General features: G+C 45.1%; 1 protein-coding gene across 6 annotated transcripts in view; it reads right to left on the reverse strand.

Annotated features, from left to right (window-relative positions):
- Positions 1–338: 338 nt before the first annotated feature.
- The window catches only part of STAU2 (staufen double-stranded RNA binding protein 2), a 308,588-nt gene continuing 282,681 nt past the window's right edge, over positions 339–26,245 (reverse strand). For all 6 annotated transcript variants that reach the window (XM_082859013.1, XM_082859010.1, XM_082859012.1 and 3 more), the window contains 2 exons: positions 2,551–2,639; positions 339–1,420 (listed from right to left, as the gene is read on the reverse strand). In XM_082859013.1, the coding sequence (XP_082715139.1) occupies positions 1,327–1,420; positions 2,551–2,639 (183 nt within the window). In that variant the 3' untranslated portion in view covers positions 339–1,326. The remainder of the gene's footprint in view (positions 1,421–2,550; positions 2,640–26,245) is intronic.

Consider the following 26,245-nt stretch of genomic DNA (forward strand, 5'->3'; position numbering starts at 1 on the left):
CTTCTGCTGCTGTTTGTTTATCGTCCAGTCGCGTGTGAGTCAGCCAGATCATGATTTGTGTTGGTTTTGCTCGTGAAATCTTACGGGAACAATGAGACGACTTTGGCTGGTCAGGAACCTGGTTCCGAGTCACCCGGGAGGCGGCCCTGCGGTTTCGCAGAGACGGCCAGTGGCACGAGAACCCACTAGTGTCACCGCTGTGCAGGGTGACAGGGGCCGGGTGGGCAATGGCCTTTGAGATGGGTTTCACTGGGGTGATGTTTCAGAGAGGAGAACGAGGCAAGGAAAGAACAACACTGACCACACTTCACACAGACACCGACCACATTTTTACTGCATTGGCTCCACGCTGGATTCCAACATGCTGGTCCAGAGCGTGGCTGGCTACAAACTGGCAGGACCTCTACGGCTCCTCCCACAGCCACAGGCTTTCCCTTCCCCGCCATGAACGCTATTTCTCTTGATCCCACTCACTGCCCCAAGTGCAGAGGCAGTTATCAGAAAACACTTTGGATGCAAACAGTGAGTGGCTTACAACACACGGATGGGGTGGGTGCAATGTCCACTGTGAACGTGGAATCCACAGAAATGGCTGGAGAGGCAAGACGCCTCCTTAGTGGCTAATAGGATGATGGCATTCAAGACCCACAAGTGGTTTTTGTTTTCTTTTTGAATTCCTGGAGTCTATTGAAACTAATTGTTCCTAACATTATTTCATATTTGTAATCAAATGTCTGACCTGATTTCAACCATGTTTGTTGGCATACATCTTTGAGTGGTGTGCCTCGAAGTTATTCAGACTGATATAGGATGAAGATTACAAATATCTGCGTAAAAAGAGAAACTGTGTGACTCTATATGAAGACAACGACCGTCACATTCCACAGCACATCATTGGTTAATCTTTGAATCGTCAGGCATTATTTAAAATGAGAGAGAATATAAGTGAACACAAGCGCCACGACAAAACAATCATAACAACAGAACCAAACCCAATTTCTCTATTAATCATTTAAGAATTGTACCTCTGTTTCTAACACTTTTCATTAATTGTTATTTTAAGCTCCAGTAGCAGGATCAGATTTCTGCTGCCTCTGGGCAAATGAGTTATGATCTGATCTCAAGTTCCAAGGGAAATGCTCAAAGTTTTATTTTCCCCCAGTTGAATAAACAGTACTATGTCTATTATCTCTGGTGTTAGAATAGTGCTGTCTTCACATAAGACTCAGATCATGGCATTAGTCATTCATTTCCTTGAACACAGACACCCTCATGCGTGCTGACAGGTTTATAAGGATGCGGTGGCAGCCGTAGCTCTGGGAGCTGCTAGATGACCGACCTTGATTTCTTGCAGTCCTGAGCGATGGAGCCCGGGTGTGTCTGGTTATTGTCTGCTTTCTCTCCCAGATGCTGGGCTTGTCTGGAAGATTAATACATTAACAAGAGCTGAAGGTCCGGGGTTGCACATCTTCAGACATGTTTATTAGCAGATGGTACACAGGATTCAAAGGTCACCACAAAAGTGACATTTTAAAGTGAAACAACAATATTTATGTTCAGATAGTCTACTGATGAGATCATGTGGAAATGGTTTTGATTAAATTAGCTTATAAATGGTTGCCAATCTATAGACAACTTAAAATGCCACGTCTGTTTACCAAATGTTTTTTTCTCACGCTCTCACCTTTTAAATATTAATGACCAAATGCTGTGTTTTTTGGCGGGGGGGGGGTGGTTAAGATTATTTAACTGCAGGATTAGTATATTTGGTTTTGACTTCCTAGATTATCCAATTTTTTTCATTCTAAAGATGTTATCTCCTGTGTGAGTTCTGAAATCTCACCTGCTATTATTTCTTCTTTGAAAGAATTTGGATTTCACTGTTGTAAATACAATGGCTTGCAATTTCTTTTTGGGTCTCTGGAGAGACTTTAAGTTCAGTCTCTCAGATCAAACCTTATGTTCAATATCATAAAAGAGGTATGAGCTGGATTTCAGAAATTCTTATTAAATCTGCGTTTTGGCCTCTGTAGCCCTCGGGAGCCACACTTTTGTGACAACATGCGCTTGTGTTTCATACAACAGTGTGAAAAAACAAAATGCAGCCAAGGGGAAGGAGCCCTCCTCTCAGCTTCTTTTTTTTTTCCCCTCTCCGTTGTGCCTACTACCTAGCAGGAATGTGAATGAAAATATTTACCTCAAAAATGGTTTAGTCAAGAGAACGCTCAACAGTCTGAAATGAGATTCACCTTTTGCAAGTCTTGCAAATCTCCGTGGTCAGCAAAACCCACAGAAGTATTTCCATCAAAGGCATTAAAATGCAGAAATAATGATCAATCAGTAGATTAAAACTTTCACAGACATATTTACAGGAAACAAATATGACCATATAGACTGTCCCTCATTTATTTGCATTGAATTGTATTAGGAATAATTTTGTAGGGTATAGATATTATTGTCTCGAGTTTTTCACCTTATTATTATGTCTATCTTATTTTTCATACAGTTACAAAATTACAAATGTAAGAATACAACAGAAGATGTACTCACTTTTCAAGAGAAGCTTTTTCAATATTCATTGCTCCTTCCATTGGATCCAGTCCTTGTTCAGAAAATTGTTTCAAGGCACTTAAAGCTGCCTAAAAACGAAAACAAACACACAGACAAGGAGATCCAGTTACTGACTTTCATGTAATAAATAGGTACGTAATGGTAAAAGAAAGCTTTGATATATAGTAAAGGCTATCATTTTCATTAGTCTAAATAAATGCTTTTCTGTATCATTTAACAAAACGACATTTAAGAGGCTGTATTATGATGGAGCAATGCATCTACTACGAAGGCTTTATTTTTGTGTGTCTGGGGGAAGAGGTGGAGAGGGGAGTCTCCATAAATCTCATGCCTTATCCATAATTTTGTAAAATCACAATGTTTTATCCGCAAATGTAGAAAACGCCTAGTAGAAGCCTGTCATTCTCTGATGATGAGTTTTGCATCATTTCTCCTCACATTACTGAAACTACACATTGTCTTCCTCCAGATGTGAGAACATCAGATTTTTTTCCAGCTTTCCAAAGTTAGCAGAAATGTATTGTTCAATTTTATAGACATGTAGCCTCAAGCAAGTCACAGAATGTGAGTCCAGAAACGGACCGAATACACCCTTGCATACCGAGGGGATGGTATGATGGTATCCTGGGAGGAGAGAGAAAATTTGCGCTCCATGGGGCCCTGGGAAGGCAGGCCAGGCCGCGGCAGAGCCTCCTGTGGTGTGGATATGCCGGGGATGCGGGATGCATGCGGATGTGTGGGATGCTGAAGGGTGTTGACAGGCTGGTGGAGCCTCGCTGAATAGCTGGGAGGCACCAAAAAATGTGATGCTGATAAGATCTGCATAAGTTGTTGACACTCTAGTGCGCGGTCCAAATTGTTATTTCTTTGAATAAGAATTTGGTTCTTCTTCCCCTCCCCAAACCCCACCACTTCTCAGGTCAATTAGAAGAGCTTTGTTGTGTCTGAGATAGGTGTGAGTGGCCAAAGTTGTTTGCATCTTGGAGATCCTGCTGGGTCACACTTTGGTCATCTGTATCTTCTCAACTGCCTCTGACAAACAGCTAACTCTGCCAGTTGCTCAAACTTTTATCTGCCAGGGGCCCCTTTTGGGTAGCTGAGTGCATGATCTCTTCTACATCTCTTTATGTGAAATATATCTTTTTGGTTTTTCAGTTAATAGGCTTTATTTTTTTTAGGGCAGTTTTAAGTTTGCAGAAAAAATGGAGCAGGGAGAGTTCCCATATACCCTCTCCCACTCCACCCTCTACACTGTTTCCCCTGTTATGAACATCCTGCATTCCTGAGGTACATTTGTTACAACCGATGAAATATCGATATATTATCATTAACTGAGGTCCAGAGTCTACAACTCTTGTGTTGTACATTCTATGGATTTTGACAAATGTATAATGTCACGTGTCCACCATTACGGTATCATACGGAATAATTTTATTGCCCTAAAAATCCACTGTGCTTCAGCTGTTCACCCCTCCTCCCTTTCCCCCCAATCCCTGACAACCCCTAGTAATTTTTTTTTTTTTAATCTCTATAGTTTTGTCTTTTTCGAAATTCATACAGCTGGAATCACACAGTATGTAGCACTTTCAGATTGGCTTCTTTCACTAAGCAATATGCATTTAAAGTTCCTCTATCCTCTGTCTTTTCATCTCATCTCTTTTTCACTGCTGAATATACTCCATTGTGTGGATGTACCACAGTTTCTTTATCCTTTTATACCTATTGAGGGACATCCTGGTTGCTTCCAGTTTTTGGCGATTATGAATAAAACTGCTATCAACATCTGTGTGCAGATTTTTGTGTAATATTTGTAATATTTTTCCTCTCTTCTCTCTCTGTCATTCTATCTTTTAAATCTCAACCCCTATATTCAACCAAAAAGGAAAAATATATCCTTTCCTTTTTTTTTTAGGCTACTTCTTCCTTTCAGATCTCTAAGCTGGCCTCCTCAGTTCAGACATGCTAATTTGAATTCTCACTCACGCCTGCAGCCCCAGCCTGGGTGGGCAGGGGGAGGCCGTGCTTGGGCTCTCTGTTTCATCATTACCTCTTTGAACCCGGAGTCCTGTGGGGATGTCAGCGCCCTACCCCACTACCCCTGATCTTGGTACAGGCTCCTACTATACGGCAGCTGGTGTAGGCTGTAGTGGCAGGTAAGCGCTAACATTGGTTGCGTAGGAGCAATGTGGCCATCTCACTGGGCACTGTTATTGGTTGAATACTCATATGTCGAAGTCCTAAACCCCCATACTCAGAATATGGCCTTATTTGGAAATAGGGTGACTGCTGATATAATTAAGATGAGGTCATGCTAGATTAGGGCGTGGCCTGATCCATTATGACCAGTGTCCTTATAAAAAGGGGAAATTCAGAAACAGAAACCCACACAGGGAGAACACCGTGTGAAGAAGGCGGCGGAGATTGGAGTGACGCAACAGACGTCAAGGAATGCCAAAGACTGCCAGCAAACCACCAGAAACTAGGAGAGAGGCATGGAACAGATTCCTCCCTCATAGCCCTCGGAAGGCACCAACCCTGCCAACACTTTGATCTTGGACTTCTAACTTCCAGAACTGTGAGGCAATAAATTCCTGCTGTTGGTGGTCCTTTGTTATGGAGGCCCTAGCAAATGAACACAGGTACATCATCATTCCTCTTTAAGGATAGTAGAACCTCTTTCTCCTCTCTCTGATGTTTCCTTATATTATCTTTTGATTATAAAAATCCTTTTTCATTACAGAAAAATCATAATAGGTAGGCAAGCAAAAAGAATGTGAAAATATTCACAGTCTTACCCACCACTCACAACTTGGTGTACATCTTTCCATATCCTTTTCTATACCCTCCCCATATGTACACTCTCTAACCTGGGTCATATCCTAACACTGTTTTAGAACCTGCTTGTGTCATGGAACATGAGCAGTTTTCCACCTCAACAGAAACATTTCAGCAGCATCATTTTGCAGGACTGCACAGTATCTCACAGACTTTATGTGCCTTTCTGTATTTAGCCAATCCCTAGTGTTGGACATGGAGGCCACACCCACTTTTTAAGCTGTTATTAACACTGCACTAAGCTTCTTAATGGTTAAAAATCTTTGAGTACGTTCTCAATAATTTCCTTGTGATAAATTCCTAGAAACTGAATTTCTGGGCCAAAGGGTGTGCACATTTGTAAAGATCTGATATAAACTTCCCCTGCCCTCAGGGGGGTTGTACCCAGCAGGACTCCGAGGAACATCTGCTTCCCTAGGTGCTTTTGTAATCACCTCTCAGAACCACTTTGTGGATCACTGGAGCGAACCCGTTTTGTCATTTTACAGCCCCACTTTATTTTTCATTTGTCCATCCCTACCATTTACCTCATTCCCTAGACTTGGCTTTGAGTGAAGTTTGGCTGCTTTCAAAAGTTAAATTCACCCTCAAAAGACGCAGATTTGGACAAGTTTCCGCCTAAAAGAAAGTAATTCGCAGAGATATTTGATTCTTATTAAATTCAATTAGATGACCTCTGAGGTCCTTTCAAGTCCTGAAACGCTGAGGGAGCTGGGCAGCCTTCCCGGGTGACTCTGCTGAGAATGGTCGCGTGGGTGTGCACATCCTTGTGGGCTCGTCACGTGAACCTGAGCTCTGCAGTCCCGCCTTCTGTGTGCGTGCACGGAGGTAGGAGCCCGGCCTGCTCGCTACCAACCTGTTAAGACCAGTCCGAGGCGGACCTCTCCAGATAGCCCAGCTTCGTGGGGTGGGCGAATGAACAGAGAGTTCTTTGTATATGCAACAATTTTGAACAAATGAACAACTATTTTGTTCTGATCCGTTAATATGTGAATTATTGGTAGGAATGCTGATTTTTATCAATTTCTTCCCAAATGGATTATTATAGAGGGCTATTTCAGTGCCTTCTATAATAGTCTATCTGCAATGTGGTTGGTACTGCTGAATGAGACTTTTGAGAGCTCCAGGGCTTCTTGGTCCTGTTTTATTCCCAATAAGGCCAAAACGACAACCAAAACGAAATCGTTTTTTGAAAATCACTCATAGGCTAATTGTAGCCCAGTTTCACTAGCTGCTTTGGAAATACTTGTTGCCTGAATACCAGGAACCAAATGTCTTACTTCACCGAGTCCAGGACCCAGTGACACCTGTTCGCATCCACCCAAAAAGAGATGCACATATGAGATGAAGGCGAGGTCGCAGGGAGCAGGTTGGGTGTTTCAGCTCTTGCAAAATCTCCTGGATGATTTAATCAACGTGACAGGCAGGTCCCCAAGCACTGTCAAGATGATTGTCATTTGCTCCAAGAATGTCCTACCAGCTGGAATGGCGGAGCGCTCTTTCACTCGATGCCATGAAGGATTTTCAGAATTCTTGTGTGACTGCTTCCCTCCAAAGGTATGTTTAAAAGCTTCCAAATAACATTCCCTTAACTGTCTTCAGCCTTCATTACTGTCTGATGAGATAATTCAGCCCACATCTTATTGATAACCCTGAATACAATCGCTTATAAATCTGAGAGGACTTCTTTCTACCTTATATAAAAGGCAATGAAGACACTTTATCTTCTCTGTACTGCCATTTCATGAGCATCCCTCTGCCACAGCCATGAGACCGGATCCCTTACCTGCGTGACCTCAGGTGTTACCACAGCCCTGCAAGGTAGGTCCTTCCCATGAGGAATTCAGCAACCTACTCGAGGTCACACGGCTAGTAAGTGGCAGAGCAGAGAGAGATGTGAACCCAGCCCACATCCTTGGTCACATCACTTTATTTCCTTCGAACACACAAACTGCTCACATTCAGCCTAGGCAACTTCAGCACAACTCCTTTCAATATCATTATTTCAAAACTACTCCTATAACCTCCTCTATACTCACTCTATTGATTATTTCCCATGAAAATGAATTGAGGTAAGCTCATGAAATGATCTCCATTTTCTAGAGAAGGGCTTTATTACCTTGTGGGCAATCACACAGTTTCCAGTCTCCAGCTTTTTTGGGGTCCCTGGGTTGACTTCTGAGACCTCATTTGGCACTCCTATAACACTCGCAGTTTGGTTAAAACTAAATTGCTATAGCAATTATTTCCCCACTTAGAATGACCCAAAGGCCACAATTCCTTGCCTTCCCTCCCGTCGTTCTCAGAAGAGTTCATCTGTCACCTTCCTGTGGTGGCTGGGAGGAGGGAGAAACGAGGTGCAGTGTCTGCCTGGGATTGTGGGGTGGAGGCTATCCAGTGAGAGGAGGTGTTGGGACTGCAAAGGTGAAACGGAGAGAGAAAGAGGGCTCGGCTGTGCTTTAGAGGGAGAGATAAGCCAAACAGTTCAGGAAAGTCGAGATGGGCAGGGGCTGCCACCCAGGCACTGCTCTGACAGGTACTAATACAGCCCTGGCCCCACTGCTTCCTCCCAGCTCCTCATGAGCTCCATGAGGAATCGGGCTCTCCCTCCACTCCCAACCCCACTCATCACCCACTACTTCCCCTGAAAGGACACTTTAGCGAGTAAGAAAGCCCATGGAGTGAGATGGGTTTGCTTCGCCCTCTACAGCAAAACGCCCGCAACGATAGGATAATGCAGCAACCCCCAAAATAGCCACATAACACTTAGCATGACCCAAATATCGGTCTTTTCAAAGAACAACATACAACGGAGTAGCATTTCGAACAAAAACTAAAATTGAACAGTCCACAAAACTGTTTTACTGTGCTCGTCCAAATCTGTCCAGAAGATGGTAAACAAAATTCTTATGTTTAAACTACCTGAGCTGAATAAATTGCTACTTGCTAGAGGCCAGTTGCTTTACAAAACATTAAGAACATGTTATAAATATGTGACGTAATATTAAAGGACACTTTGGAGTGAGCGAAAAATCAAATAGCCTTCATTTGGGGAGACATAGTTGAAGTCCGATTAGAAGCAAGTTCATACACACACACACACACGCACACACACACGCACACACACACACACACACACACACACACACAGGAATATTACTCAGCCATAAAAAAGAATGGAATAATGCCATTTGCAGCAACGTGGATGGACCTAGAGATGATCATACTAAGTGAAGTAAGTCAGAAGGAGAAAGACAAATACCATATGATATTACTTATATGTGGAATCTAAAAAAAATGATACAAATGAACTTATTTACAAAACAGAAACAGACTCACAGACACAGGAAACAAATTTACGGTTACAAAAGGGGACAGTGTGTGGTGTTGGGGGGAGATGAATTAGGAGTCTGGGATTAACATACACACACTACATAAAATAGGTAAATGACAAGGACCTACTGCATAGCCCAGGGAACTGTACTCAATAACCTATAATGGAAAAGAATCTGAAAAAGAATATATATATACATATATGTATGTATAACTGAATCACTTTGCTGTACACTTGAAACGAACATAACATTGTAAATTAACTATACTTAAATAAAACATTTATAAAAAGAAGCAATTTCTACCTTGTCCATTACTGAGATGGTAAAGAGATAAAAGATGTTCAGCTCCTGCTGCCTGCAGGTCACCCTCTCAGCACGGACAATTTGCCATGTGATAAATGTAAACTAACCTTGGGGAGTCGTGGGGAGGAGGTAAATCTGGGTTCCTTAATGAACAACATCCTGAATGATGCTTAAACCCAAGTTGTATAACTTCCCACACACTGTGGATTCGAGAATTTCAAAGATACACTAACATAAGTACCCAGAACCCTCCATATGGCTTTGACCATAAACAAACAGACAACTATATGATTTCATTTCCAAGGTCAGAAAATGTTTTCCTAGCAAATCAAAACAAACTCACTCAGCATCCTTTTGTATGTTACCACAGTCTACCAACTGGAATCTTAAACTTTAGCTTTATGATAATTTATATGTTCCGGGACTTTTTTTTTTTAAGGTGTATCCAGGGCAATAGATGTAGCTTTGTTTGAAAGGAGAAAAATTTTTAAAGTGTTTTAAAGAAGTGGATGACATTTCCTTTTCTTATTCCTGTCTTTTCAGCTCAACACTTGTAGCCATTTGTGTGTGTGTGTTTCCCTTAGAGGAGGGCATCTGCATAGATACATAGAAATATTTTTGTCGCCAAAAGATTTTACAACTGTTTTGGGAATAAAGCCCCACAGGTTCTAAAACAGATGTCGCTGCCATTTCGTGTATCGCTTGTTTTGTGCGTAGTTATAGCAATGCCAGAAACATGATGCCAATAAGATACTTTCCATGCCTGTTTGTTGGTCTTGGTTCACACGTGTGTGTGTGTGTGTGTGTGTGTATGTGTGTCCACAGGATGGGGGTGAGCCTTTCCAGCCATTTCTGTAATTTCTAACTTTTCTCTTGTCGATCAGCAAACTGTGTTGAAACCAGTGCCTGTTCTTCTTGCTTCCTTCTGCAGGGACTAAAGAGTTTGTAATGACAACACAGCAGTGTTAAGGCATTCTCTGAGAGACAACAATGGTTCATTAGCAAAATGTGAATTTTAACTCATCCCCTCATGACACGCAGTTCTTTTCAGAGTCTTTGAACAGGATGCCCAATGGATCCTTTTATTTCTTTTTTTTCCATTTCACACTTTTCCCACCGATTTCACATCCTGAATCCCAGGAACAGACAGGCTGTTCCCATTAAAGTCAATGGTAACCATACATGTCCGAATGTGGCCTTCATTTTGAAGTAAGTGCTCAAGGTTTGTTTTGTTTTGCCTTTTCCCCCTAAAGTGCTTGTTCATATGGAATTCTTCCTGGGAGCAGGTCTAACTGCTGGATTCATTTCAGAACACACGCATTGGACATATATGCAGCTCATTAAATCAGTCTCCTTTAATGAGAAAATGATAGGAAATGCGAACATCTTCATTTGCAGCTGAGGACTTCTCTTCCCAACAATCTTTGAGACCGACTCTCCGTGAAGTCATTTAAAAATGACTGGAAAGGGCTTCCCTGGTGGCGCAGTGGTTGAGAGTCCGCCTGCCGATGCAGGGGACACGGGTTCGTGCCCCGGTCCGGGAAGATCCCACATGCCGCGGAGCGGCTGGGCCCGTGAGCCATGGCCGCTGAGCCTGCGCGTCCGGAGCCTGTGCTCCGCAGCGGGAAGGGCCGCAATGGTGAGAGGCCCGCGTACCGCAAAAAAATAAAAATAAAAATGACTGAAAAACCAGAAGGTCTTTTCTTCAGTAGGCTTGAAGTCTTATTGCCCAAAGAATGTGAATTTTAACGTTTCTAAGTTATCATTTTCTTACTTTGAATGGTCTATAACAAAATGCCAAGTCTCTCTTTATATAAAATAAAAGAAACCCCAAAGAGAAAGTCGTATTTCTAAATTTTATCACATTATGATAGGAGCCTCAGTCTATTACTTTTCAGATGAATCAATGGTAAGACTTTAAAAATAAAATAAAAAGTTGAGTATACTGAGCTTTAATTAAACTGTTGGCTGCCCTGCTTTCTAACAATTTCATTATAGTCCGCACTTTCATGTATGCTTACACAATCCTCTTGGTTCAGGTAATTTCCACAAAATTGGTACCTCATAAAAAAGCTCTTACTGTTGGAACAAAGGGATGTCAGTTAAGGTGATGGCTACTCATTGTGTAAAAAAAAAAAAAAAAAAAAAGAGGTGTGGGTGGTCGGGAGGCTAAGGCGTGCCTTGGACAGTCTCCTAAGGCAAAGAACAGGAATCTTGGCTCCAGAATTTGGGGAATTAGTACAAAATTGGGCACTTAAACTATAGACTTAGCCATCACCTTTATTTCAGCAACGAGGCGCTTACTGTTGGGTAATCCACGTAGCTGCCAGCCTTGACAATAATACAGAGTTGGATTTGAAGCAGGATTAACTGTGCTAAGGCATGTTTTCAGTGTTTAGGACAAACTTGAGTAGCGACATCCATGCTGCCATGGCTTCCTGCAATCACGCTGTTTCTGTTTTACCAATAGCATTCCTTTTAAATGTGTGTGTTGTCTTTCATTTAATTATTTTTGCTTCAACAAAAACCCCCCTTGGTAACGGTGTCTACTGAAACATGGTGTTGGGCACAAAGGCAAGTGTCCGTCTCTCTCTGAACTTGGCAGGATAATCACCCACAAAGGTGTCCTACCCCCCAGAATCTGAATATGGCAAAAGTGATTTTGCAGATGGGACTGAGGTATGAACGTTGAGATGGAGAGGTTATCCTGGATGACGCACGTGGGTCCAATCTAATCACATGACTCCTTAAAACCACAGAACCTCTCCTGGCTTTAGACGTGGCCGGGAAAACATGCTCAACAAAATGCAACGTTGTTAGTTTTGAAGATGGAGGAAGTCAAGGAAGGTGTGTGGCCTCTATAAGCTGGAAAAGGCAAGGAGACCAGTTCAGCCCTAGGGCCCCCAAAAGGAACTGCCGACACCTTGATTTCAGCTCAGTGAGACTCCTGTCTGACTTCTGACCTACAGAGCTCTAAGACGACAAACACGTTTGCGTTGCGCTAAGCCACTCAGCCTGTTCATTTGTTACAGCAGCAAGAGAAAACTAATACACCCTTCCAGTCATCTGGACAAGGAAGTGAACGGGCCTGGCATCTGGAGTCTGTCGGGCCTAGATTAAAACGTCAGCTCCACTGCAGACCAGCCAGGTGTCTTTATGCAAGTGACTGTATGTCTCAGAGCCTCGTTTTCCTCATCCGTAAACTGGAAACTACAACACCTACCACGTCGAATTGTTTGAGAGGTTAATGCCTGGGCGATAGTGGTGTTTTATCAATGAGGGCCTTTAGTGCACAACGTTCTCTGTTGAGCGCAACATTCACTCATAAAATCCTGTGTGCTCTCTGTCTCCATGTTAATTTATGTCCAGTTTCCTGTATATTTCTATCAACTTCTTCCAGCACCTTGCTCATCTGTCTCTCTTCTAAGAGAACCCTATCATTATGCCGCCCCCTTCATCAACAGCACTAATAACTCCCAGCCCCAGAATAACATCCTATATCCTTGGCCTGGCATTCAGGGCCCTCCATCAGCTGACACCATTCTACCCCACAACCTCACTTGCTGCAGTTTCATTAGTGTGTTTTCTAGGGTGTGATTGCCCCCAAACAGCAGACCAGTCACCAGCCTCAGGGACACCTGGCAGGTGTCAGTGCTATCAACAAGCTCCCTGGCCTAATGGCCTAAAGACACACCAATATTTCAGAAGCCCTGCCCGCATGGATCTTCCGCCCTGGTCAGACTGATCTACCTCCTGTCTGGGAAGACATCGGGGCTTTCTACCTCCACGCCTTTGTTCCTGCAGGCTTTCTGACTTCTTAGCGTGGTGGATTCCCAGCCTGTGTCCCACCTGTGAATTTCTGACAGCCCCGGCCATTTACCTCCCTGAACTGTGAGTCAACTTTAACGTGTTTACATCCCGTCTCCCAGGTAGTTGGTCTGTTGGGGCCATTTTCCTGTTTGAAATCGTCACAGTGTGTTTACAGAACATCTTCAAGGAATACTCTCTGATGGATTCTCCTTCGGCTTCCATGTGAAGCTCACCCAGACAGGCAAGTGCTTGCAGACACGTTTCTTCTTCCTGTTTTCTCTTTATTCTCCTATTCATCTTGCCCTCCCTTGCTTTCCTCCCCCTGCAGGGCCTCCTCCAAAACTTCTCTCCATGGAGGTTCTTTCTCCTCCCCGTCTGCACCCCTCCACCCCTACCCGCAGGCTCTGCGGCCAGGGCACCATGGGATAGACCATCCCAGGGAAGCAGGGCTGGGTTGCAGCTCTCCGTGTGAGAGAAGTTTCTCCTTCCCCACAACTTGCCTCCAAAGAATACAGAGGATAGTTACTGTCTTTTCCAAACGTCAATCGTGGGCTGAAACCAGCGCTCAAAGCTCAGCCTTCCTGGGGTCCTGTGAGGCTACAGAGGAAGTGCCTGGGAAACCCTCCCTGGGAGGACCCCACAAAGGGGGCTTTGCCTGAGACCCTCGAGATGGGGACATCCTGAAACAGAGGACCAGAGGGGAGCCTCCTCCGCCCAAGGAGGCCTGGCTCTACGGGGCAATCGTGGCCGAATTCTGCCTCGGCAGCCCTCCCCTCTGCTGCCCCGAAGGTTCATTTGGGATTTCTTGGTCCTTTGAGATTCTCCTCCGAAGAGAATGAGAAACATTCCCGCTGAGCATGGGCACACACTGCTCTGTCTCTTCAGGAATTTCATTTGGGTTTGAGTATGTGACTGATAAAAACTTACATTATAGTTGTTTCACAATGTTTACTGCCCTTAGTGTATTCTTGGATTGCCTGGTGGGGAAGGATGGGTGGGAACAGAGAATGATGGTCAAACAATATAACGTATAAAGTTCTGTTTAATTCTGAACGTTTGGCTGTATTGCAATAGAGTCGTAGGTGGTAAAGGCAGGTGGCCTGCGGGCCTTGTTGATTCTCTCAACGGGTGAGGCACGCAGAAGTCTGACTTTCTCTTGGGGCGTTTGGTGGCCATCCTAGTGGTCAGACTGCAGGAGGGAGGGGCCGGAATAGACCTTCACCTCCATCCCAAATGGCTCCTTAGCCTCCTACTGATACCTGAGTAAGGTCCAAGCATGCACAAAAGTACAAAGAATAGTACACTGGACCCTCACAGGCTTACCACTCAGATCAAGAATTATCACGATTTTACCAATCTTGTTTCATGTATCTTCATGTTTTTCCTGTAGTATTCCAAATCACATATCAGGTAAAGATACATGCCATCATCAGACCTAACAAAGTTAACAGTACATCCTTTCTATCATCTAAATACCCAGGTCGTGTTAAAATTTCCCTGATGGTCCCAGTAGTGTCCATTAAAGTTGGTTTTCAAATCTATATCCCATCAGTTTACGAGTTGTATTTGATTGACCTTTTAAGATCTAGGAGTCCTGTGGCAGCAGAGTAATGCCTCTCAAAGATGTCTGAGCCCTAATCCCAGAGACCTGTGAATGTTACTTTATCAGGGACGTTGCAGATGGGATAAACTGAGGGTCTGGAGATGGGATGATTAGTCTGGATTTCCCGGTGAGTCCAATCTGATCCAATGAGTCCTCAAAATTAGAGAACCCCTCCCAGCATTGGTCAGAGAGAGACATGATGACGGAAGAGGGGTCAGGGGTCAGAGGCATGTGACGTTATTGGCTTTGAATGTGGAGGAAGGGGCCAGGAACCAAGGAATGCAGGAAGCTTACAGAAGCTGGAAAAAGCAAGAAAACATTCTCCCCCTGAGGCTCCAGAGAGGAGCACAGCCCTGCTGGCACCTGGATTTCAGCCCTGTGAGACCGTGGCTGACCTCTGATGACAGAACTGGCAGATAATAAACTTGTGTTGTTCTAAAGCACCATTCCTTTAACAGGGGGACTGAAGCCACACGGAGGTGTAAACTCTGACACCAGGTTCTTTCCCGAGAGAGACCAGGCTGGTGTCGGGCCCGAAAAGGAGGCCCGAGGCCCTGCCTGAGACGTCGGGGGAAAGGGGAGGCTGGGGGCCTGAGAAGTGGGACCGGCTGAGCTGCAGGTCTAATCAGGCCAGAACCGAAGAGCTCCCCACCCCTCTCAAAGTGGGCTTCACCCTAAGATCAAGGCACCTAAACCCTTCTAGGACCTCCCTCTGCCCTCGGGGGTCCAGGCACCTTCGCTCATGCGCTGTGCCCGCCGCCTCCTTTCTGTTCCTTGACTGTGACAGGCTTGCCCCCATCTCAGGGACTCACACTGGCCGGTCCCTCAAGCCACCCCCTCCTCAAGACCGGCTGCTTCTCAGCCTTCAGATCTCAGGCCAGGGCGGCCTCCCTGACCGCTCCAAAAACTCACATAACTGTGCTCATTATCCTTATAACGCTTGCCACTGCCTGTGATTATTTCCTAGAGGGAGGGGTCCGGTCTGTCTGAGTCACGACTGGGTACCGTCCTTCATTCCACAAAGAGTCACTGGGAACCGGGCGCCGCACTGGGCACCAGGAAACTAAGCTCCGCGGACACACTCCCTGCCTGTTCGTGGCGCGCCTCCCAGCAGGAAGGAAAGCGTGCAGACCACGCCAGGCTAGCGGATGATGCTGTAGAGACAGCACATACAACGGCAGCCTCGAGAAGGGCGCCCAGGGCTCCCCGGAGAAACCTGTGTCACAGAGAGGGCACATTTGGGGTGAGACTTCGGGTGAGAAAGCCTTCTTCGCGGAGGCGAACAGGGAGAGTGGAGCGATGCTGGCAGGGGGAGCTGCTCTTGCCAAGGGGCTGGAGCTGGGAGGGAAGGAGGGGTTGGGGACACGATCGGGTTTCAAGCTGTGGTGTAGAAAAGGGAGGCGCCGCCTTCTGGGAAAGCCTGAACCAAGCCCAAGGGGCGGAAGCCACAGGCGGAGAGATTTGGTCTCAGAACAGGAAGGAACCTTGTGTCCGCGGAGCGCAAGCTGGACTCTGAGGAAGGACCGGGTGGCGCCCATTGCCAGGCCGGCTGTCAGGTAGGAGGCCGTGCCCGGAGCAGGTGGCCGTGAGGTCCCTCGTGTCTCAGGCTCTCTAATGCTTTGAGTCAGGACAAGGCCACGCAGGGGAAGAACCGGCACATCTGCGGGGTGGGAAGGGTTGTTGGAGAGGTGACGTGTAGAGCTGTGTCACCTGCGATGAGTGTGGTTTGCAGGGGAAAGCTCAGTCTTCCTTGATAGGGGTAAAAATTGGACCTGAGCTTCACGATGGGTCACGTGAGAACGTGTCTTTCCCTTGTCGTTCCTCAGCATCTCCATTTAGAAGACTGAGTCAGTAAAACCATCCTATTACAGGGATTAACTGACGGACATGTCCTGGAGGTGTCTGCCGCATACCGTCCTATGTGGTAAATGTTTTTGTTTTTTTAATATCTTACTTTTTAAAATTTATTTATTTTTGGCTGCGTTGGGTCTTTGTTGCTGCACGCGGGCTTTCTCCAGTTGCGGCGAGCGGGGGCTACCCTTCGTCATGGTGCGCAGGCTTCTCATTGCGGTGGCTTCTCTTGTTGCAGAGCACGGGCTCTAGGCGCATGGGCTTCAGTAGTTGTGGCATGCAGGCTCAGTAGTTGTGGCACGTGGGCTCATTAGTTGTGGCTCGCGGGCTCTGGAGTGCGGGCTCAGTAGTTGTGGCGCACGGGCTTAGTTGCTCCGCGGCATGTGGGATTTTCCCGGACCAGGGCTCGAACCCATGTCCCCTGCATTGGCAGGTGGATTCTTAACCACTGAACCACCAGGGAAGCCCCTGTGGTAAATGTTTAACAACTGACCTTCTGGGGGGAAAAAAATCCCTAACTGGCACCATCTCCAGCTCCCTGCTTACTGCTCGGAGGCAGGGCAGCAACGTGGTGAAGAGCCCGGCTTACCGACTGGCTCCACCACCTCTCAGCCACAGGACTCTGGGCAGGTAAATATCTCAACTCTTTTTTTTTTTTTAATTTTATTTATTTTTCTATTTATTTTATTTATTTTATTTTTGGCTGTGTTGGGTCTTCGTTTCTGTGCGAGGGCTTTCTCTAGTTGCGGCGAGCGGGGGCCACTCTTCATCGCGGTGCGAGGACCTCTCACTGTCGCTGCCTCTCTTGTCGCGGAGCACAGACTCCAGACGCGCAGGCTCAGTAGTTGTGGCTCACGGTCCTAGTTGCTCCGCGGCATGTGCGATCCTCCCAGACCAGGGCTCAAACCCGTGTCCCCTGCATTGGCAGGCAGACTCTCAACCACTGCGCCACCAGGGAAGCCCAATCTCAACTCTTAAATGGCATTCCGTGCTCATGACACTCACTTTGTTCTAAGAACGTTCCATTGCTGACTCATTTATCTTCACAGTCACCACAAGGAGTCTTGACTCTTATCCCCAGTTTAAGAGGACAAGGGGACAGAGATGAAGTCATTTACGCAAGACCAACATGATTTGACCTTGATGGATCTGAAATTTGGACAAAGATGACCTGACTCTGGAGCCAGATTCTTAACTACTATATTGTACCACCTGTCAACCCAGTGATAGGAGGCACCACCATTCGGGCACTCAAGAAACGGCACGAGCCAGACCAAGGCGTGCAGCCCTGTGAGAGCGAGGGTCTGGGTGCAGACTCTGAGGATGTGGGGCTCCCTCTTTGATCATCCCCTTACTTCCTCTTATGCTCTCCTGAGCTGTGGTCTTTGGGGGCATGAAGGGCGGTGGGGGTGAGAATTGAGAAGGAGCAAAGCTGGCAGCAAAGGCGGCTGGACTTCGTCTGGGAAGGAGGGTGAGTGGCGACGCCGGCTGGACTCAGAGCGGGCAGGACTGACCTCACCAGGGGGACCATTTAGGCGGGGGGCCCAGATTTGGAGCTGGGTTAATTCAGGATGACTGTCAAGGCTGGAACCCAGATGGGCTGGCACCAGATACTCACCGGGCTAACCAGAACCTAAATGAAAGTACGTTAATCAGCAACTTGGTGTGTTTTCCTAATATTAAAGGGCAACATTTCCCTCGGTTTCCAGGATCTCCAGTCCGCTTGCTCTTTCTCTTACATCACCAGGTACCGCTTCTCAGTCTTCTGCTGGCTTTTCCTTCGTCTTGATCCTTAAGTCCATCCTTGGACCTCTTATCTTCTCTCTGGATAGCCTCTCCCTAGATGATTTCATTGAGGCCTATGGCTTAAATCCCTTATAAATGCTGATGGCCCCAAATTCCCATCTTCAGCCTAGCCGTCTGCCCTACAGTTCGCACACATAGCCGCCTGGCGGGTTTCTCCACTTAGGGGTCTAAAAAGCATTGCAAACCTGCCCGAATCCGAACTCTTGATTATCATCGTCAGTCATCACCTCTGGCAGGAAAGGGAACCCCCGTTCAACCAGTGGCTCAGGCAAAAACCCTAGGAATCAGCCTCACTTGCTTCCTTTCTCTCTCACCTCCCACATCTGACCTATTATCGAGTTCTGCCGGTTCTTCTTTGAAATGCAGCCAGAATTGAACTACTTCTTACCACCTGCTCTGCCCCAGCCTCACCCAAGCCACCATCACCTCCCAGCAAGACTCATGATGTAGCTTCCTAACCTCTCTCCCTGTGTCTGTCTCTGCCCACCTAAAGCCCATCCTTCGAACATATCTGGAAAGACAGATGTGAAAGGTAAATGAGAACAGGTCACGACCCTGCTCAAAGCCCTCCAGGGGCTTCTAGTTGCTCTTAGAACGAAACCCCAATTTCTGACTTGGGCCCGAAGCCCTCCGTGACCTTCCCCATCCGCAGCTCAGTCTCATCAACCTCATTACCACACTCTTCCAAACCACGGAGCTCCAGGCACACCAGCCCCTCTGCTCTTCCCAGGGAACCCTGAGTTCAGTGCTGTCTCTAGGACCTTCACGTGCTCCTCCCTAGACCTGGGGCTCTTCTACTAGGTCTCCACAGGGCTCTGTCCCTCACCTCAGCCATTTCTCTCCTCAACTGTCACCCCTCGAGACCAGGGGCCACACACTCCACTCCCAGCCTGGCGTTCTCGCATCTCCTCACACTGCCTAATTTTTAGTGCTTACTGGCCCTAAATTTTTATTTATCTATTTAACCATTTCCTTGTTTATTGTCCACGTGCTCATTAGAATGTAAGTTCCGTGAGGGCAGAGATTTGTCTGTTTTGTTCATTGCTAAATACTCAGCACCTAGAATAATAGGCACTCGATACTTATTAGCTGAATGACTGAACGAATGGTTAAAAACAGTGACCAAGTTCAAGAATATCTAGCCATCTCATATATACAGTATAGTTTTAATAATTTTCAGAAGTTCCCTATGGAAATTAGGGAGTAGCTCATTTCCTCCATTTATTGAAACCCAGAAGTAAGCATTCATTTGATGTTTAAAGACTGATTATTCAGCTGAAGTGAGCAGCTGCTACATGTTGGTCTTTCAAAGGCAGAGAATTAAGTATCGTGATAGGTCTCCAGTGTGGGTATTCTCACACATTGTAAACTTATTTTATGCCAATTACATCATTGCAACTTTGGAAGAAACGTTATTGGAATTAACTTTAGATTTTTTCTAGAAAGTCTTCCTTTTTTTAAGCTAAATGTAGTCATTGTAAAGTTCAAGAAGTAAATTTTATCTTCTTTTTCTAGGTACCACTGAAAGAAAAGCACATCACTAATATCACACTTGGTTTGGTAATTTTTAGAAACTCCATGAAAAGTAATTGTTGAAGTTTATAATTAAATAAGCATCTCAGAGGAAAAACTAGTATCCTGGTTTCCTAAAAACATCTTCATTAAGACAATATAATCAAACAAAGAGAATTACTTCGTGTTTAAATAATTATGATCACAAATGGTCCCCTTCCCCCCACCTCCACACCCAAATGAGAAGTACTTTAGTATACTTTTGGGGATATGGTTTCGGTCTGCCAAATACTTAAGCACAAAATTCTCCTAAGTTGTTTCAAGAAACTGCTAGTACTCTAAGAGGGTTGACATTCTAATATATCCAAACACAGGTTTGTTTTTTTTTTCTTAATTGTTTGGCTGCAGATGAAGATGTAAGGTTATAAGTATAAGAATTTATGCAGTGATCAGTGATGGAATCCTAATCCATCTTAAACTGTCAGTGTGACAACTGGCAGTTCCCAATGTGTATTAAGAGACAGCGATTTTTTTTTTTTTTTGCCTGAGGGTACATTCCCTTTCAAAAGCAGAATATTTTTCTTCTCTTGCTTTCTAAAGATATCATGTTAAACTCCATTCTTAATGGTTAATCTTTTAAGGAGGCAAGATGAATTGGAGAGAAAATGTGAGAGATTTATAAATTTGGGGAAAATGCAACATGAGGCATTCCAATAAGCAATTTCAAATCAAAACCTTAACTTGGGCAAGGGACATTATATCAACCAACAGCATTCTTTAGAAATGCCTGACATTCAGTTGGATAGAATTATATATTGAAATAGCTTGTAGGCATATTGGGGATGTTTTCCCTCAAGCATCTGGTAGTATCAAAGCCCAGGAGGAAGAGTAGGTCACCGAGCCAGAATTCAAAAGCTGCCTTTTGGATAAATATGTGGAAAGGATAGGAATTAAGTTATCAAAAGGCTAGAAGAATTTGCTGAAAGGGAGGAGGGTGCTAAAAGCAATAAGCTATCTGGAATTCAATAGCACGCAACTTTAGGGCCTTGTAGAGCTAGTATTGTTAGCCAAATAAGGGTAAAGTGATGGTTCAAAAGAGGAAAACTAATGAATAAGTACAAACATAAAAAGCAACAAGGCAATACCCTGATCTGTGAAAGTAAGAAGTACTTAGAGAATCTCAGAGGCAATGTGGGATAAGTGGGAAATCAGGTACCTCTTCTGTGAAGCCTCCTCTATATTTGGAAAAGAATAGTGACTGGTGATTTCTGTGTCCTGTATTAGTCAAGGTAAACTAACTGCTAAACAGTCACCCCAGAGACTCAGTGGTCATGGAAAGACTAATTGGCTATTGCTGGGCAGTGGACCCTGGTCAATCAAGGTCCCACACCCCTTCCATCTTGTGACTCTGCCCTCCTCTAGGCTTGCATTATGGTCTTCTACATTCGGCCAGTGGAAGAGAAAATAAAATGGAAGATAGTACATAGGAGGATTTTATGAAAGAGAACTCAAAGCCCTCATGCTCCAGAACCTAGTGACATGACCATACCTAACTCCATGACTACAACCAACTCCAGGTTGGGTAACTAAGTCTGGCTGTAAGCTGAGGAGAAGAGGAGGCAGGTGTGGTAATTAGCCTCAATTAGTACTCACAAGTGGTACCATGTTATTGCACTCATTTGCTGAGGTATCTGCAAGCCTCTTCGTGCTAAAATGGTAAGTCCCTAGAATAGGGCAGAGTTGGCTGTTATTTGTTTTGTAGCTATAGCACCAACACTGGCATGGAATTAACACTCAACTTGTAGTCAGGGGATGTGTGCTGCCTGGTTCAAAAAGCCCAGCAGGGTGACCTAGAGATGTTAAGACTGGTTGTCTATACACAAATATTGCCAAGAAATGCCCAGATTTTTCTCCCTTCCTCAAGACGGCCTCTCTGTGAAGATATTTCCAGAGGGCAAAGGGACCACATGCCAACAGTGGGCAAGGGGCACTTACTTTGTTAATTCTCATTGTGTCTTCATGCAAGAAGCCTTCCCAGGGTCTCTACACCTCTTAGGAGGTTCTTCAGTGGGGGAGGGAGAGGTCGGGTTTCTGAATGACAAAGGATGGGGTAGAGAGTTTCTAGTGAAACCCAACCTTGGGAATAAAAACAGAAACAAAATCTTTATCAAGGGTAAACCAGACTTCCTTATCAACTGAGAATGAAGTCAGAAGTTATAGGTGAATAAGTAGGACTATAGAACTTAACCAATATCTAGAACCTTATTCTGTCTCCACTTGGTTTCATACAAAGTGGTAACAGCTCCTGTGTGACTGACAGAGTACTAGTATCTAGAATATATAAGTAAAAAACAAACAATCTAATTAGAAGATGGGCAAAGGACATGAAGAGAAGGTTCACCAAAGAGGATTTACAAATGGCAAATAAACATGTGAAAAGATGCTCAACATTACTAGCCAATAAGACTACGGTATCATTACAAACCTATTAAAACAGCTAAAACAAACAGTAGTGACCACACCAAATGATGGAGAGGGTCCAGAGAAACTGGATCTCTTATACATTTGAGATGGGACTACAAAATGGGCCAGGCACTCTGGAAGATAGTTTTCCAGTTTTATAAAAAACTAAATATAAACTTACTATACAACCCAGCAAACATATTTTGGGGTATTTGTCCCAAAGAAGTGAAAATTTATGTCCACACAAAAACCTGTACACAAATGTTCATAGCAGTTTTATCTATAATAGTCCAAAATAGGAAACAATCAAAATACCCCACAATAGATGGACTATTAAACAAACTGCGGTAATCCATACCATGGAATACTACTCAGCAACATACCGGAATGAACTACTGGTACACACAACAGTTTGGACGGCTCTCAAGGGCATCGGGCTGAGTGAAAAAAGCCAATCCCAAAAGGTCACATACTATATGATTCCATGTATATAACACTCTTGAAATGACAAAAGTATAGAGACGGAGAACGGATCAGTGGTTGCCAAGGGTTAGTGATGGGGGTGGGAGGAGAAGTGGGTAGAAGGTGAGACCGTAAAGGGATAGCACCAGGGAGATCTTTGTGGTGATGGAAGAGCTCCGTATCTTGATTGTGGTGGTGGTTACATGAATCTACATATGTGATAAACTGGCCATAGACCTACAATACACACATGTCACTAGCGTCGATGATATCTTGGTTTGGATATCGTATAGGTGAATAAAATAGAACCATTGGGGGAAACTGAGTAGTACCGAGTACACTGGACCTTTCTGCACTATCTTTGCAACTTCTTGTGAATCTCTACTTATCTCAAAACAAAAATTAAAGACAAAATTAGAACGGTGCTTTTTGTAAAACTAGTATTTTTAATTAAAAAATGAATAATTCTCATTGTAAAACTTTGAAAAATACTTAAATGTTAAGGAGAAGTCCCCCATATTGTTTTACCCTTCAATTAACTCCAAGCCCACACCCTGAAGTAGCCGCTAATTAACAGTTTGGTGTGCATTTTTCCAGGTATTTTATTTGATATATCCTTATATATATATGTGAACTCTTTGTTTTTTCCTCAAATGGAATCACTATGCTTCTTCTTCTGCAACTTGCTTTTTCATGTAGTAATAAGACACCTTGGACATCGTTTCATGTCACCAAAAACAACCCTATCTCATTCTTCTTAATAACAGCATAGAATTCTACTGCATGGCTGTGCTATAATTTATTTAATCAGCCCCTATACTAGACATTTCGATTGTTTCTAGCTCTTACAAATAATGCTGCAATGGATATTCCTTGTACGTACCTTTTGTGCAAATACATCTATAAGATAAATTTAAATTTCTGATATTGTCAAATTGCTTTCTGAAGGAGTTGTAACAAGTTATGGGTAACCTCTACTTTAAAGAGAACAGGAAGTCAGGCTGAGTGGCCAGGGTCTGGAAGGGAGGTGATCACGGGAGCTGCCCCTGGTGGGGGAGGTGGGCCTCCTGAAATAACAGATCTGCCTCCCCCTCCATTCACGGGGAAGCCACATTTATTGGAAGTTAGCATCGTTTTCAGGTTTCCTCCCTCCTCCAGGTGGCTAGGGGACACTTCATCCCCATGTAGAAATGAAGTGGGAGGGTGTAGGGCTGGTCTTCCCTCTCAAGACTCGCTGCGACATTCCCTTGAGCTGGGTAGGGGACATCTAGCAGTGGGATTATCAGCCAACACCATCCCAACTTCTCGTCATCAAATTAGTTATTAAAAATTCAATCCCAGGCTTCCCTGGTGGCGCAGTGGTTGAGAGTCCGCCTGCCGATGCAGCGGACAAGGGTTCGTGCCCCGGTCTGGGAAGATCCCACATGCCGCGGAGCGGCTGGGCCCGTGAGCCATGGCCGCTGAGCCTGCGCGTCCGGAGCCTGTGCTCCGCAATGGGAGAGGACACAGCAGTGAGAGGCCCGCGTACCGCAAAAAAAAAAAAAAGAAAAAATTCAATCTCCTCTTTAAAGCCATTGGACATCTCAGAGAACTTTCCAGTTAACACTGGCTTCTGGATTTAGAGGAATACATTTAAGGAATTCATTTATGATGTTAAAATGTTTCCTTTAATGAAGGCAACACTCACGGAATGCTATGATCACTGTACAAACCAGTGAAAACGTCATTTTTCCACGATTACTCTAAGGAAATACCCAGTTTGATCACCCACTCTCTCTAACACGAGCGTCTCCGGGCTCTTCACTGCCAGCTGACCACGTGAGCGTGGCAATATGGCTCCCGATGGCTTCACCACAATGGGCCTCTCCAAGTTTAGCTTCTGCTTCTCCCCTTCTCCCAGTTATTTCCTTTTTTGTAGCTTCAACTTGCATGTAGCTTACCTACATGCATAATGTTCTTTTTACCTCCCTGCCTTTCTCCTCTGCTGTCTCTGCTTAGAAACAAATGGACTCCCCACCTGTCTTAGCCTAGCTGTCTTTTACTCTCAGATCTAATGTAGACATCTTTCCTCCAGGAAACTGGCTAAGGGCTTTCACTGGGACCAAACGTCTGTTCTGTGCAGACACCTAATACTTTCTACCTAATACTAGAATTATCTATCTGTCTGTCTACCCCGGTAGGCTAGGAGCTCCTCAGAACTACAGGCATGTCTTCTTACCTGTGTTTTTACACCCAGCACCTAGCGGAGCAGGAGCTTAACACGTGTCTGTGCAGCTCCGCTGAATCATCCCCACAATGCACAGGAGTCCGACTTGAGGTGAGTAACTAAGGATGCCTTCTCTCTCCCCCTCAACCTGTATTTGTGTGAACACTGAGTCTGGGCTAACTTTTGGCCAAGGGCAATAGATGCGAGAAATCTGGAATCCTTGGCCGGCCTCCTCCCCTTATAGCAGAAGGGGTATTAGAATTAATATTTTTGTGGGTAAAACAAGTGGTACTCAAGATAAGTGGTATGTTTAAAATGATATGGGACCACCTCCCTTGCATTACTGAAGAATAAGGATTGGCAAGCTCAGCAGCCTGATTCCTTCTCGGTAGCCCTTGAGGTCTAGAGCTCCATTGTCCCCACCTCCTTCGGGGGTGTGGTCACCTGACCCACCTGTATGGTTGGCAGGTCTTGTTGACAGGACATTGATGTATCTGCTCTGTCTGAACCTGCTGGAGCACCTGAGGCCAGGGACAGGTTTCCCTGCATTTACCAGAACAGGCTGGCTAAAAAATTTTTGCCCCTGTTTATTAAAAAACACATTGTGGGGCTTCCCTGGTGGCGCAGTGGTTGAGAGTCCGCCTGCCGATGCAGGGGACGCGGGTTCGTGCCCCGGTCCGGGAGGATCCCGCATGCCGCGCAGCGGCTGGGCCTGGGCCATGGCCGCTGAGCCTGCGCGTCCAGAGCCTGTGCTCCGCAACGGAAGAGGCCACAACAGTGAGAGGCCCGCGTACCGCAAAAAAAATAAAAAAATAAATAAAAAATAAAGCAATCATTAGACCAAATTCTCCAAACACACAATGTGTTTTGTTTTTGTTTTTTTACCGTACGCGGGCCTCTCACTGTTGTGGCCTCTCCCGTTGCGCAGCGCAGGTTCCGGACGCGCAGGCTCAGCGGCTATGGCTCACGGGCCCAGCCACTCCGCGGCATGTGGGATCCTCCCGGACCAGGGCACGAACCCGCGTTCCCCTGCATCGGCAGGTGGACTCTCAACCACTGCGCCACCAGGGAAGCCCTGATAATTGAGTATTTTGATACTTGATTTCAATATAATTTTTTTAAAATCTTACGTATTTTTAGGGTTAGGATTAGCGAAAATTCTTCTGTGCAAAGGTCCGCAGGTTTCACCAGACTGCCGTGGCTCAGAGGAGGTTGCAAACCCCTGCTTAACCAAGGCCGCGGATGACGTGAGCTAGAGTCCAAAGAGAGCAAACTAAATGCCCATTTTACCCTCTAATAATAGGACATTTGGGGACCAGGACTTCAGAAAACTGAAGCTGCTCCTAAGCAACTAGAAAGTTCAGGGCTTCAAAACGTAATACAGATCAAGACTAGAAAGGTGTTCCTTTGATGACAACTGTTCTGAGCTCTTCCTTTTCCTTTTGCACACAAAGCACAAGTCTGAAAACGGACAGACCGTTTGTAAAG

The sequence above is a fragment of the Leucopleurus acutus genome (genome assembly GCF_964270905.1).
Source record: "Leucopleurus acutus genome assembly, chromosome: 17".
In the NCBI taxonomy this organism is placed as follows: Eukaryota; Metazoa; Chordata; class Mammalia; order Artiodactyla; family Delphinidae; genus Leucopleurus; species Leucopleurus acutus.